Source organism: Mytilus trossulus, chromosome 9 (assembly GCF_036588685.1).
Source record: "Mytilus trossulus isolate FHL-02 chromosome 9, PNRI_Mtr1.1.1.hap1, whole genome shotgun sequence".
Classification (NCBI taxonomy): Eukaryota; Metazoa; Mollusca; class Bivalvia; order Mytilida; family Mytilidae; genus Mytilus; species Mytilus trossulus.
In genome coordinates, this window is record NC_086381.1 from 29,961,229 (window position 1) to 29,977,431 (window position 16,203).

The 16,203-nt window shown below is 31.8% G+C and overlaps 1 protein-coding gene across 1 annotated transcript; it reads left to right on the forward strand.

The window, feature by feature from the left end:
* The first annotated feature begins 764 nt into the window (after positions 1-764).
* On the forward strand, positions 765-10,784 carry LOC134685518 (proline-rich transmembrane protein 1-like). Its single transcript, XM_063545279.1, has 4 exons — positions 765-854; positions 6,102-6,265; positions 8,074-8,196; positions 9,096-10,784. Exons 1-4 carry the CDS (start codon positions 812-814, stop codon positions 9,264-9,266), a joined length of 501 nt encoding a protein of 166 aa, XP_063401349.1. The 5' UTR covers positions 765-811; the 3' UTR covers positions 9,267-10,784.
* The last annotated feature ends 5,419 nt before the right edge of the window (positions 10,785-16,203 follow it).

The window sequence follows — 16,203 nt, forward strand, 5'->3', positions numbered from 1 at the left end:
GTTTGAGTGGGTGCTAGGTTTTTTTTTTTTTTTTTTTTTTGGGGGGGGGGGGGGGGGGGGTCAAATCATTATTTCTGTATTTCGATATGTTTTATTTTTTTTTAACTTTTTCACTTTATTGCCAATTGATCTTTATTATATTCGATATTATATATGATATCAAAACATGTTTACCCAGTGCATTTTTAAAAAATTCTGACATGTATCATTTGAAAACAGGTTTAATTTTGAATTTTAATTAGACTTTGATTGAAAAACATTGTGTTTTTTGTTGTGTATACTAGAATATGTGTATTATGTGTTTATTTGAATATGTTTTTATTTCATAGAGTATTTATCACAAAATATATGAAATTTTGTTTGTGTAAATAATTACTTAGTTCATTAAGTTCTTTTTGTATGCAAAATCTTCATATGTATACATTGAGGAAATAAAGAATTTCATTCACTATAATGAACTCGGACAATAATAACAAAGCTGCATGTTAATTTAATTTTTTTTATTTTCTGAGAGATCCAAGTTTTTTTTATCGACGGTCGACCGGTATATTTCCAGTTCGAAACCTCCAATGCCATATCTTGCATGTCGTAACTTTTCTAGTTGTGTAGGTTGTGTTTACTTGCAATAAATTTATTTGTGTAAAGTCGGCAATATTCGTAAATTCTCTCTGGTGAAAATCAATAAATTTACAGATTATGATGTTTGCATACTAGCACTTACCAGATTAAGTGTCGTTTCTGTTTGTTATCTTCTTCCTGGTGTTTGGTGATTGGTTATATTAATTTAAGAGTTGTCTTTCTTTACTTACTTATGTCAACAAGCCAAGCAAGAACTATGTCGCATGAAAAAAGAGGTACATGTACATGTAAACATGTAATTTTGTCCGTAGATATACCCTTTTCTGAAGAAAACAAATTACAAAAAGATTTAATACAGTTTTGACGATAAAAGGGTTAATCTGACTGCAGAGCTTGATAATTATTTCATCAGCAAAAAAAAAAGGGGAAAAATATAACGCAGTCAACTACAGACAAATCTCTCTCACTTGTATCAGTTGCAAACTTATGGAACATGTCATTACTAAACACCTAATTAACCACCTAGAAAAAATAACTTATTATACGACCTTCAGCACGGCTTCAGACACTCTAGATCATGTGAAACTCAACTTCTATCCTTCATTCAAGAACTAGCTTCAAATTCAGACAACAACACCCAAACAGACCTTGTAATTATGGACTTTGCCAAAGCCTTTGACAAAGTCCTACATTAAAGACTCTCATATAAACTACATTTCTACGGTATACAAAATGAAACACTTAAGGTTCATCATAAGGAATTGAAAAATATGGCTGTGTTTACACCTAAAAAATTACTATGAGCACAGACAAACTGGTACATTTAGGAAAGTTTAAAGGCATGGCAGGAACTAGATATATAAAAGTTATATGAAGTTTCAGAAAATGAAAAACTTACCTGCATTTTGATGTGCATTTTTTTCCAGTCTGCAGAAGATAGCAAAATAATCAAACACCATGAACATTTGAGTTTCATTTGATATGGTCCACTCAGTTACACAGTTTAAACCTGTTAAATCACCTATTGTTTACAGGTGTCTATTGTCCATCTATTGTCCATTTAAATCAATACTACTCACAACATTGATTATATGAGGGGAGCTTCTCAATCGTTTTCACTACTTAGTTAATTTTTGCACCTTCTGCAGGAACGAAAAAAAATGGATAGCAAAATCTAGAAAAGTTAATAATTTTCTGAAACATAAAATGCATTTGAAATTTATATATCTAGTTCCTGCCATCCCTTAAAACTGTTGCAGGTGTATATGTTAGTCTGTACTCAGAGTAAAATTTGGGGTGTAAATACGGCCATTTTAGCCAAAAGGTTATGATGAACCTTAACTGGATCTCTGCCTTCTTATCAAACTGCACACAAACAGTTGTTCTGGATGGAGAGTCATCAGACATTGCTCCAGTTACTTCTGGTGTCCCACAGGGAACAGTTCTGGGTCCAGTTCTATTCCTGGTATATATTCACGACCTACCAGAATATTTGAAATCCAGTAAACTCAGACTGTTCGCAGACGACAGCATCATATACAAAAGCATCAAATCTAAAAAAGATTGTGATAGCCTTCAGGAAGATCTTGATGCTGCTGCAAAGTGGGAAGAAGACTGGCTGATGGCTTTCCATCCAGACAAATGTACAGTTCTCACTGCCTCAAACAAGAAAAATACCATCAAACACGACTACATCCTTCACGGCCACACTTTAGAATCTGTCTCCTCCGCAAAATATCTTGGAGTAACATTGCAATCAGATTTAAAATGGACACAGCATACAAACAGCATCATTGGTAATGCTAATAAAAGCCTAGGCTTTCTAAAAAGAAATCTGAAAACATCCATTACAAACATTAAGTCTCAGGCATATCTAGCACTCGTACGTCCTAAACTAGAATATGCTTGTTCGGTTTGGAACCCTCATACTGCTGAACAATGCAATAAACTTGAGATGGTTCAACGTCGGGCTGCTAGATATGCCTGTAATCGTTATCACAACACCAGTAGCGTTACAGACATGCTCAATACTTTAAATTGGCCTACCCTACAACAACGCAGACTTAAAACAAGACTTATAATGTTTTATAAAATTGTACACCATATTGTCGCTGTACCATCAACATTACTCATAGTCATACCAACAGACAATAGAACCCGACAACTTCATCCACAAACTTACAGACACTTACTTACAGTTAAAGATTGTTACAAATATTCATTTTTTCCGTATACTATTACACAATGGAATGTACTACCTCCAAAGGTAGTACTTCTCCCACTTTAAATATTTTTAGAGAACAGTTAACACCTACTGTTCTCTACAATATAGAACAGTAAACCTAGTAGTTATGTAAATAGTTTTAACCACATGTCATGTTAGTATTTGTTTATTTTTTGGCACTTTATTTTGTAAATATTTATTTATTATTATCCTACGCATGCGCAGCAGTTAGTAATCATCAAAAATCTGATGGATAACTGGATACCATAAGAAGAAGAAGAAGATAAATAATAAGATCTGTATTATCATACATGTTATCATGTTACAGCAAAAATTTATATACTATGTTTACCAACTGGTTCTTTTTGATTGCGAAATCGTGAGTGATATAGTAGGGTTTTTATTAGGTTTAAGGTTCATAATTTTTTGTATGTCCAGTAAGTAACAATTATTAAATCTGTTTACAAAATAACAGATTAAATGACTTAGCAGGTTATTTTAAGGTTTTGAAAAATATGGCCGTGTTTACACCTCAAAATTTACTATGAGTACAGACAAACAGGTACATCTAGGAAAGTTTTAAGGCATGGCAGGAACTAGATATATAAAAGTAATATGGAGTCTATGTTTCAGAAAATTAAAAACTTGCCTGGATTTTGATGTTCATTTTTTTCAAGTCTGTAGAAGATAGCAAAATAAACAAACACCCGAGTTTCATGTGATACGGTCCAATCAGTTACACAGTTTAAATCACCTATTTTCTGTAGATTTCTATTGTCCATCTATTGTCCATTTAAATCATTACTACTCACAACATGTATTATACCAGGGGAGATTCTCAAACCACATTTCTTTCCCAACTTAGTTTATTTTAGCACCTTCTGCAGGAACGAAAAAAATGGATAGCAAAATCTAGTCAAGTTTATCATTTTTTAAAACATAAAATGCATTTGAAATACATGTATATATCTAGTTCCTGCCATCCCTTAAAACCTTTGCGGGTGCATAGGTTTGTCTGTACTCAGAGAAAAAAATGTGATGTAAACACGGCCATATTTTCAATTCCTTATGATGAACCTTAAAGTGTGCACCATATTTTTTTATTTTACATGTTTGTGTATTTCGAAAATAGACAGAAAAAAAATTACAGTTATTTCATATAATTTAATTCTAAATACCATTTTAAACCAATGTAAACCATGAAAAAACGTTAATGATGTCATGGTCACATGACAAAATTATGATACAATATGAGCTGATAAACAAAACAACGTCAGCCAATCAAAATGCACATTACATCCAATATTAAATTATAAGTATATTGTGAGAAATTTTAGTGCTGTTTTGTTGAAATCTATTCAAACGTATTGTCCAAATTAATCCTACATGTTTACAACTGTTACATAGGAGAATATACATGTGTATACATGTAGGAATCCCATTTTTTTATTTCATTTTTCTATACGAACCTTCATTGCAAGTTAAGATAACTGATATAATTTCACAATTTACAACTGTAATAGTTTCTGAAGTGTACAATGTACATGATGTAGGTACATATATCATGTATATAGTACAAATTAAACTTCAAGAATGGTCAACACTTTCAAAATACAAAATACATTGTACACCATTAGAAATTCATTAGTCTCCTGTTTTGTTTCAATGATTTTGCAGATATAAACATTCATGATATTTAACACTGTTTAAGCTTAATATTCTTTCTCCTGGCCCAATGGCAATGGCTTCAATTATATTTAGCAGTCAGAGCTCAGACATAAATAAGTCTGAATCTGCTTTTGACTCATAGAGGTCTAAATTTGTAAGATTTAGGATTTGTCTCCCTTTAATATAAAACAAAATATGACTTGAATAAGATCAATATTGTTAAACAAGAAATAATTAACCAGAATCAAAAAGTTGCAAATATCGACTTCTACAAGTCCATGAGTGATCAAAATTGGTTAACTTCAAGACCCACGCATATTTATAAGGAGGTCATGCATCTAAATCAAATAATGACAACATTGAAAGCCAATGCTTTGTCTTCTATAGAAAAATATGAATGAGAGTCTAAAAAATCAGAGATAATGTTAATTAACCTTATAATGAAACCACCTGGAATGTTGCTTATAACTCAAAAACCAAAGCATTTAGAGCAATCTGACATGGGCTAAAATTGTTTATTAGGTCAAGATTTATCTGTCCTGAAATTTTCAGATGAGTTAGCCATGGGTTGCTGCCCCTGAATAAGTAATTTTAAGGAAATTTTGTTGTTTTTAAATCTTTTAAATCTTGAATATTATTATAGATAGAGACATGACTGAAATGGTCAGTTGACCCCTTTAGGAGTTATTGCCCTTATAGTAAATTTTTAACCAGTTTTCGTAAGTCTTAGTTATCTTTTACAAAAATCATATTCTCTGAAACTACTGTGCCAAATGAATCCAAGCTTAGCCTCAATCATCTTTGTGTTATCTAGTTTAAAAATGTGTCCAGGGACCCGGCCATCTAACCAAGAAGACCGCCACAGCTAAAAATAGAACATACGTGTAAAATGCAGTTTTTTTGGCTTATGACTCAAAAACCAAAGCATTTAGAGCAAATCTAACGGTTTTAAATTGTTTATCAGGTCATGCTCTATCTACCCTGAAATTTACAGATGATTGGACAACCTGTTGTTAGGTTGCTGCCCCTGAATTGGTAATTTTAAGGAAATGTTTTGTTGTTATTATCTTGAATATTATTATAGATAGAGATAAACTGTAAACAGCAATAATGTACAGCAAAGTAAGACCTAAAAATAAGTCCACATGACCCAAATGGTCAATTGACTTCCTAAGGAGTTATTGTCCTTTATAGTAAATTTTTAACAATTTTCATAAAATTTGTCAATTTCTACTAACACTTTCCTCTGAAACTACTGGGCCAAGTTCAATGTACAAACACATTGATCCCCATTGCCAAAACACAATTTTGTCATGAATCCATCTGCATCCTTTGTTTAATATGCACATAGACCAAGGTGAGCAACACAGGCTCTTTAGAGCCCCTAGTTTTTATTTGCATGTTATCCTGACCAGAAATACCCCTCAAGAAACCCTTCCAGCCTTTTATCATGTGACTATTTTAAATTTTTTGTACTTGCAGGTTATCCTGACTAGAAATACCCCTCAAGACACCCCTTCAGCCAATAATCCAGTTATTATATTTAGTTGCAAATTATCCTGACCAGGATTTCCCCCTCAAAAGTTTCCTCCAGCCTACATGTTTAAACGTGTGTTTATTATTTTTTCAGGTTATCCTGACCAGGAATACCCCCCTCAAGAAGCCCCTCCAGCCTATAATCAGACCACCCCTCAGTACAGTTGGCATGGACAGAGCTATGCACCACAACAACCACAGGATCACCCAGGCTTTCCTCCTGCACCAGGGACAGGCTATCAGGCACAATACAATGTGGTAAATAAACTCATTATCATGATTATTTGATACATAAACCAGGATTGAAATTTGGTATCTGCTCCATGTGCTCCATACACACTTTTTATCTACAAAAGGCTTAAATCAAGCATTTTCATGGATCTACAATCTGTCGATACCTGTAACTTGACATTGCACAAGGTCATGTTTTTCTCTGGCTGTTTATGACGTCTTTACACTGTACACTAAATCCATTGTATGTTGGATGTGTACGTACGGATTGATTGTTTAGTCTTAGAGGCATGATTGTTTTATTAGTTGTTAGTGGCTTTGAACTAGCTTTCAGATAACTGCAAGTACTCTCAGATCTGTTCATTGTGTCTTTTTGTCGGGATGTATAAGTACCCGGCCACGTCCACTTTTATTGTTTGTCTATCTGATGAGTTAAGCCTTTTTCAACTGATTTTTATAATTCGTTCTTATGTTGTACTGTTACATATTGTATACCACTGTCCCAGGTTAGGGGAGGGTTGGGATCCCGCTAACATGTTTAACCCCGCCACATTATTAATTTAAGTGCCTGTCCCAAGTCAGGAGCCTGTTATTCAGTGGTTGTCGTTTGTTTATTTGTTATATATTTGTTTTTCATTCATTTATTTACATAAATAAGGCCGTTAGTTTTCTCGTTTGAATTGTTTTACAATGTCTTATCAGGGCCTTTTATAGCTGACTATGCGGTATGGGTTTTGCTCATTGTTGAAGGCCGTACGGGGACCTATAGTTGTTAATGTTTGTGTCATTTTGGTCTTTATGTGGGTAGTTGTCTCATTGGCAATCATACCACATTTTCTTTTTTATATTTATTCACTTGGGTTGAAATTAATCTTTTATAAAATATGGGACTTTTTTGTGTTAGTTATCTATATATAAATTTGTGAAAGCAAATTTACAGATCTAACATTGTTGGGTTGATGTTTAGACAAGTTGTATACACTGTATATATAAATATATATATATATAGCTTTATTATATACTTAGTAAGTGGTAAGTACAGATAAATTTTATGTGTAATACAATCAAAGGCAAGCGTGCTGTATCAGCCACCTGTGATGATTGATATCAGCACAGTTGCAAAAGCTTTATCACACCTTTAATCTGTATGATGTCACATCATCGATTGCAGTCACTGTTTCAAAGGCTTTATCAAATCCTTTATCTGTATGAAGTCATGTCAAAGCTATAATCAGTATGAGTCTATGACATCATTTCAAATCTCCATATCTGTATGACGTCATGTTACATACAAAACATCTACATGAACTTGAGGCATATTTATAAAATAAAGTGTATATGATATGGCTTTTTCAATATCACACACCATATCAACCCTCAACCAATATGATCCCTGCCGGAGGCTGGAGCAGAACTCTTGGGATTATATTGGTGTCTCAGGTTGATATATATGTGATATATGCAGTATAATTTGCTCAGACTTAGGAATTAAGAATGTTTTAATCAAAAGTTGAATACAATCTAACATGTCTATTTAAATAACATGAATATAGTTCAATTTTGATATCATACCCCTAATTGCTTCAAATGCTCTTTGCAATTATGAATAAGGACATTATTAATCAAAAACACCAAAATTTTATTTGGGGTTCATTTTTTCCTTCCTTCTTTTTATTTTCTTCTATTTTTTTAGATTTTAAATCAGTGTTTTCCATAGATATTTGACGCTGTAGTTTGCATGTAAAGTAAAGATGAAATATTTTCAAATATTTTTAAATGTTATTGTATACCATGTTCATGATGTTTAAAAAAAGATTTGTTATTTAATTTTTCAGGTGGCACCAGGAATGGTTACTATGGCTGAACCTCCACCCCCAGATTACATGACAAGGGCCATAATGGTGACAGTGTGTTGTTTCTGGCCTATTGGTATTTTTGCTATTATGAAAGCCAGTGAGGTAGGTATATAATGATCCAGTTTCAATAGAAAATATAAATAACATTTTTAGCACATATACAAAATGTATTATGAATATCACCTTGGACAAAGGTCAGTGTGAGCTCATTTCATGACTTGAAATCTTTCTAGTTTTTCTTAGAATAAATCTTCTCCTCTAAAAACACAGGGTTAATTGAAACTTAATATAGGCACAATCATTCCTAGCATTATAAAACTAAGTAGATGTTTATAATGATAACGAAAGTTTAAATGAAGTGGATGAAAGCAAGTAAAGTTGGCTATTTTAAAACATGATAAACGGCCCTGATATGAAAAATATGAAAAAAATCAATTGAAAAACTGGAAGTCTAATTAATAACAACAATTTGAAAAAAACCAAATACTACAGTCAAGAACCAACAACAACCACTGAGCTCCTGAATTGGAACAGGCACATACAGAATTTAGTGGGGTTAAAATAGTTCATGTCTAGTTTAAAACTATATCTAAGGATCAAATTACCACTGAAAACAAACAATTGTCAGTAAGAAAGGCTTCTTTGTTGTATTATTTTGAGAGAGAGAGAGAGAGGGGTTTGGGTAAATGGAGCTATTACAATTATGAATATGGTTTTGAATGAGATTTGAAGGTATTGTAACGAGTTTAGCCTCAAAATTGATCTGCAGTTCAAGTCATCATTAATATGCATAAACTATTTACCACTGGTTGGACAATTTTAGGGAACTACCATTTGATAAATTTAACTTTGCTTTTTCTTTTCTACCAGATTTCATAGCTAGTTTATGAAATGTTGCATATAAATATGATAAACATGATATGAAAAATTATCACAAAAATAAAATCAAAGGAAAAATGCACAAAATAGCAATAATATATCGTATGTCAAATATTTTTCAGAGTAAGTCATCATATGCTAGGGGTGATCTTGCTGGTGCCAAAGAAAACTCCAGATCAGCAAAACAGTTATCCAACATTGGTATTGCTGCAGGGGTTGTCTCCGTGGTTATCCTAGTCATAATCATGGGGGTGTACTTTGGACTTATTTTTAGCTCTTCACGGTTTGGTTAAACTGTTGAAGAAATTGGCAAGAAGAAATGGATGATACCTGAATTTTATAGTTAACCCTTGTGAAGTGTTATTTATATAATATATTTAGATGGACTTATGTTAATTATATTGATTAAGAACTATCATAATCAAAGATATTTTTAATCTTTTAAAGTCATGTGACAGCATCTACAAGATATTAATGCATGAAAGGATTGCATCATGCATGGTACTGATACATAAAAAAAATGGTTGTGACACTATGCCTTAATAAATTTTGTCAAACAAAGTTTATTTAATAAACATATCAAATTATGTTTTGAAATAACAGTGAATATGCAACACAGTTTTGACAAGGGAAGTAAAGCTTTTACTTGACATGTTCTTTATTTTTTTTAACCTGCAAACTTTTTTTTGTAAAAGATAATATTTTTATGGATATGATAAATCGATTGAAAAAAGTGTTTTATGTTTTCCTTATAAATGGATCATACTACAGTTTTAATTGATGAAAACCTTTTTAAAGATGCTTTTCTACTTAATAAGACAATGCAATAAGAGGCAACATATTTTTTTTAGATTAAAGAAATCTATTTTATACCAGATGCATTTTTGTAAGGTAAACAAAGTAATTTGCAAATATACGAAAAAAGAAGAATTAATTATTGGATTGGCAATGACATCAATTAGATTTAAGAGGCTTTTAGTAGAAATAAATCTATAGGGGTTTTTGTTGCTATAAAGTTATTTGTCTGTAAATATGTAGAACTTAAAGTGGTGATTGGGACACTGAAGTTCAATGTTCATGCTGAAGCTTTATTGTCCGTGCCAAAGTGGGATGGTCCTTTTTCTCTGTTTGAAGAAAAAAAATGTTTAGAGTCCTACACATATTTTCTTTATTAGACCAAGATTTGTTTTATTTATAAAAATGCAGCAATACAAAAATTTTCCTCAGTTTACATGTCATACAGTTCTTTTGACAGTTTGATTCTTAAATAAGCATACGCTAGATGATATACTTATACAACTGGAAACTTATAACACAGAAACAAACTAGAAGGATGAATATTCATTATAACAAGTTGGTAATAATTAACATTTTTTATGTTACAAAACATGTTACAATCTGGATAAAAGATTTACTATAACTATTCCATTTAATGATTTACATGTACTCATTTTACTTATTATGTATTCAGGGATTAAATAACCCATAGAGTTTAATTTCAACTAACAGGAGGCATTCAACTTTTGGCTTAAATGAAATATATGTTTTGATGAAATTAGTTTTTTAATGCATTATACGCTGGTCTAAATTCCCAACATTTACCATTTTAATTTATGATGCTTTTACTTTGAGGTTGTTAAATATTTTATATTATCACTTTTTTATATATAACTTTTATTTTGACTTATTACAAAATTACCTGATGTTACATTCCCATATTTTGTATTTTTTTTTATTATGAAATCATACATAACAATTCTGAATTTATTGTTTTCCAATAGCAGAGATGACCAAACTATGAAAATGGAAAAGTAAAAGAGTTATCATTCTTAGTACTAAATGTATATTGTTTCAAAATCTAAATGTTTTTATTTGTTAAGAAAAATTACAAGACTTATTTATAAATAGATAGAAATGCAAATTTTTAACTTTTGTTTCTTCAAATTAAGGGCCTTTGATAGGCAACACAACATACTATTGCTGAACAGTTAAAAAGCTATTTTATTATGAAATTGAAATTGATTTCAATGCTACTTTGATATTCTAATTATCACTTTTATATATGATTTCTCTTTTGAGGCATTTGAATTGAGTTAGCTATATGAAGGAAAATGTTTTTATGTTATGAAAGCAATAATGAAGTACGCACAATTTTTAAAACATGTTTTTTATCATGTTAATGTTTGCAAAATTGTAACCATGACGAACAGCAGTTATTTTATAATTCTGTTTCTCGTATTTATATGTGGATCAATGTTTAATTTTATGTGATTTTAAACAACAATTGTATATACATATTGATTGTTATTATACTATGCTGGTATGTTAAAATATAAATGTTAAAAGCAAATGTAGTTAAAATGAATTCTTTATGTCCTGGCCACTAGTTGAAGGGGACATTTATATTTACCCTTGTCTGTCTAATTCCATCTGTATATCTGAAATTGTTTTCAGTTCATTATCTTTAGTTTCCTTCACCAAATGTTGTAAAACCTATACACAATGCTTATAACCCCCAAACACATATAAAGTTATAATTTGTGAGGCATCACTTTCACTGTTATTTAAATATCTTCTCTTGTAGATGGAAAAATGTCGAAATTTCTATATCCATTATCTATTATATTATAAATACCTATATATGATAGACCCTGTGACAAATGTCATACTGAATAAAGGTCAGAAGAAATGAGAGTATATTAGATAGGGGCAGACATTTAGCCTTACAACAGAACACTTGTCATATATAGAGCAGCATCTGCTTACCCTTCTGGAACACATGATATCACCCATGTATTTGGTGGAGTTCGTTTTGTTAAGTCTTTAAAGTCACAAGTGCTTTTGTTGTGTTTTGTGTATTATTGCATGTCTGTAGGTCTTTATCTGTTTTAGCCATAGAGATATCAATTAATTTTCGACTTATGAGTTGGAACGTCACTCTAGAATCTTTCACCTATCTATTACAGACTTCTCAAAGAGTTGTTGCAAGAGTTCTTAACGTGCAGACAACGTGACACTATCTACATGATGTGTCAAATTTCATGCTCCCTTTCTGACATTGATTAGTGTTACTGATAGAAACGATAAGTACAAACTGTTATGATCACATGTGTACCAGTTGTCATAATAGTTAATCTTGGTTAAATAAATTAAAGGTATAACAGAAATAATGTTAATTAGAATAAGTCAGCCCTTCAGATGAGGGAAAACCGTTTGAAATTCAATAGGGGGCCCTGAATAACTATTCATTTCTAGTAATAGCTGAAAAAACTGTTCAAAATAAGAAGGACGGCGGAGTAAGCTAATTTCTTAAAAGCTTAATATTATAGGAGGTGGAAAACCTAGACGCTTCATACTTTGTATGAAGATGCCTCATATGCATGTTACGAAGTTTCCGTCTGTCTCATGTCCATTGTCCTTGACCTCATTTTCATGGTTCAATGACTACTTCAAAAAAGTTTTTTTTTTGTAATGTTTATTTCTCTCTAAGATAATGAGTAATAGGATAACTATATTTGGTATGTGCCCATCAGACAGTGTTCACTTGATTTAAACCTCATATCATGGATCAGTGAATAAGGTTTGTACTTGTTTGGCTTCAGAACTATTTTGTTCTGAGCGTCACTGATGAGTCCTAATATCCTTTAACTATACTTTCCACTATATACACAATGATATAAATGATGTGCTTTTACTAGTTTCAAAGTTTGGTGACATGTTGAACACATCTATCCCATTGAACTAGGGATAAAGGATACAACAGAGTAAGATACAGTTAAGTCGGCCACACATCCTGACATACATCTAGAAATTGACAATGAGGGTCGGTTGAAAACAAAACTTTACGACAAAAGAGATAATTTCAGCTTTCCAATTGCGAACTTTCCATTTCTAAGTAGCAACATTCCAGCAGCACCTGCATACGAGGTAAACATCTCCCAATGGATACGATATTCCCGTGCTTGCATTTCCTATCATGATTTTCTTGATAGAGGGTTGCTGCTCACAAGGAAGCTATTAAATCAAGAGTTCCCAATTGTGAAGTTGAAATCATCCTTTCGTAAATTTTACGGACGCCGTCACGAGTTGGTTGACCGTTACGTTACCGTTTCACAGATGATATCGGATATGTTCCTTCCGTCGTAACTACAATCCCCTTCCCTTTCATGAATGTGACCTACCGAATTAGAATATTTACAGGATTTGTAAACAAATAAGCAACACGACGGGTGCCACATGTGGAGCAGGATCTGCTTACCCTTCCGGAGCACCTGAGATCACCCCTAGATTTTGGTGTGGTTCGTGTTGTTTATTCTTTAGTTTTCTATGTTGTGTCATGTGTACTTTTTTTTGTCTGTTTGTCTTTTTTTATTTTTAGCCATCGTGTTGTCATTTTATTTTAGATTTATGAGTTTGACTGTCCCTTTGGTATCTTTCGTTCCTCTTTTATCACTCTTAGAAAGAGTTATCCCCTTAGACTGTTAAATTAAAAAAAATCTTGTTGTTCTCTAAATCAGTACTAGGCTACACATTTTATATTTTTGTATTTTTTTAAAGAAAGTTATTCTTTTTTTGCTTGCATATAAACTAACTATTTAAAAAAAACATCCGGTCTGTAGAGAAAATTGTGAAATGTTCATACTAGAATAAGTTGGGAAAGTTCATATTTTCCAAATATTCAAATATCAGCAAGAAAAAATACTATGTTCAATGGTTTAATATTACAAATCTAGTTCTTACTTTACAAGATTTTTCAGCACAAAAAGTATTGTTGATTTCTGTGATACAGTGTTTTTCATTATTTAATCATTGTGTATGATTCTTATAGAATTACAGACTGCTATCTAGGTTGCCTAAAGCAAATGTTATGAATCTTAATAATACTTATTTCAACAAAACATAGATCACGTTTGAATTTTGGTGGTATTACTTAATATTCAAAAATGGAAAAATTGCAAAACTTTTAGTTTCCGTTCTCTTACTTTAGTTTGGGTCAACCAAGCATTATTGAACTTATACGCAATACGTATTACCACAAAACTCCGATTTAGTTCATATTTGGGTAGCGTTATTTTTTTTATCGTTCTTGAGTTTTGCCCCTTTATAATGTTGTATGCAAGCGGGAACATCATCTTTACCCATGAGGACACATTCTTTATTTATTTTAAACTTTCTTCAACATGTAAAAGTATATTTTGTTGTTTGGAAGATTTATGAGCTGTACATGTCTGCCTGGCATGGTTAGTCTGGACTTGACGTCATTTTCATGGTTCATTTGCCAATGATTGTTTTTTCTTGGTTAAATTTGTTTTTAGAAACTATAAGCCATAGGTCAACTATTTTAAGTGTATTGCCTGATTGTAAGTGTATATGTATTTCTTGTTTGGTTTATATGACATTGACCTCGTTTTCTTGGACCATGTTAGTTTGTGTGATATATATATAGTTGTAGCAAAGCTTTATATTTAGGACTATCAAGTTGAACATTTTCTTATTGCAGTTACAGGAACAAATAAGTTATTTTAGAATAAATCCCTATATTTTCAAGGATTTATGATTTAATTTTTCTGAAAAATCGTCCAAGCTAACATTTTGTTTGTTATTACTAAGAAATATGCGTGCTGATGTGAATATGTAGGAAAGCTGTAAATTTGTGTGTATGTCCAGCATGGAGATTTTAAGATTAATAAATGCATTGCATATTAAAAAATTATGAAGCCCCGTTACAACCATTATACTCACGTTCAGAATCTGGCTAATGTAAGACAAAATATTTAGTCAAGTTTCAATCGATAACTGATATTCAATGAATAAGAGCCTTAACATCAAGAGACGATACACTAATTTGACTTCTAACTGGTTCTTTACGTGAAAGCAAGCCCCAACGTGTGTATGCAACTTACAAATAATTACTATGTAATGTAATACAATAGTGTTGTCTTCAGTCTACATGACGCAATTACATATTAAACATGTTAAATGGTTTACTTTTTTAAATTGTTATTTGGATGGATAGTTGTCTCATTGGCACTCACACCACATCTTCCTATATCTATAAATTACTGAACTATAACAATATTTCTACGTGTACACATAACCTGATTCCTGCCACCTGAAGTAGATTGTGTGTTTTCCGACATTTGAATTGTAAAAGTGGACTCAGAAAAGTAATATTCTTTTTCTATTTGTTACAATGCATTTCTTTGTAAAGCAGTTAAACCACGAAATAAATTGAACTGTTTACAAACCATCATCATTCTGATAAAATATACAAGTCCAAGTAGAGCCCTTTTACCAAGGAAATTGTAGGATTTGAATCTTTAAAAAAATTCTTTTACTTACATTTTAGCCAAATCGCTACTTTCACTTTCAACAATAAACTGTTCCCACATTTTTAAGAGGCAAATAACCAATCCTTTATTGATTTTAGTTTTTTTTTTGGTGTTGCAACGCCAAGTTCTTGAGAGCACCACAGTTGGGCTATTTCATGGCAGTCATTTTTTATTGGCGGAGGAAGCAGGAGTGGCAGGGAAAAAAACACTGATCTTTGACAAAACTGACAGACAATAGAATAGAGTGCATAACATGACATGCATAAGAAGAACTACTTAGACCACATTACAATTCCCCAGGTGAAATAATAATTTTTTCAAAAGACTTTGAACGAAAAAAAATCTTCCTATGTGACGTTTTCTGACGTCAGACACTTATCAATGAGTGTGGTTTTTAAATTTTAAAGATGCTTTTTGTGCCTTTATGTGAAATATATGTTTGTTTTGAGATTGTGACACAGTGATGACTGCTGTACCCATATTGTGACTATTTTACCTATTATGTCTGTGTTGTTCATTCATTGTAACGGTTGTAAATATAACGGAATTTGATGCAACTGTCATACAAGTGAGAGGTTTAGCGCTATAAAACTAAGTTCAATCCAATATGTCTTCATTTGAAAATAGGTGTACCAAGTCAGGAATGTGATAGTTGTTGTCCATTCGTTTGGTGTGTTTTATCATTTGATAATGCAATTTGATTAGGGACTTTCCGTTTTGAATTTTCCTCGGAGTTCAGTATTTTTTGTGACTTTACTTTTTATAGTGAATTGAACCTGGTTTTATGGCTAGTCAAACCTCCATCATAAATTACAATGTTAAAAATATCACTAAAATGGCAAATGTCATATAGTAGATAATAGTAATTATTACATTGTTTGCAATGAATTACATTGAT

Coding starts and splice junctions, on each gene's coding strand:
- LOC134685518 (XM_063545279.1), top strand. CDS start 812: ATGTCAACAAGCCAAGCAAGAACTATGTCGCATGAAAAAAGAG. Junction 855..6,101: donor TATGTCGCATGAAAAAAGAG/GTACATGTACAT, acceptor TTATTTTTTCAG/GTTATCCTGACCAGGAATAC. Junction 8,197..9,095: donor CTATTATGAAAGCCAGTGAG/GTAGGTATATAA, acceptor AATATTTTTCAG/AGTAAGTCATCATATGCTAG.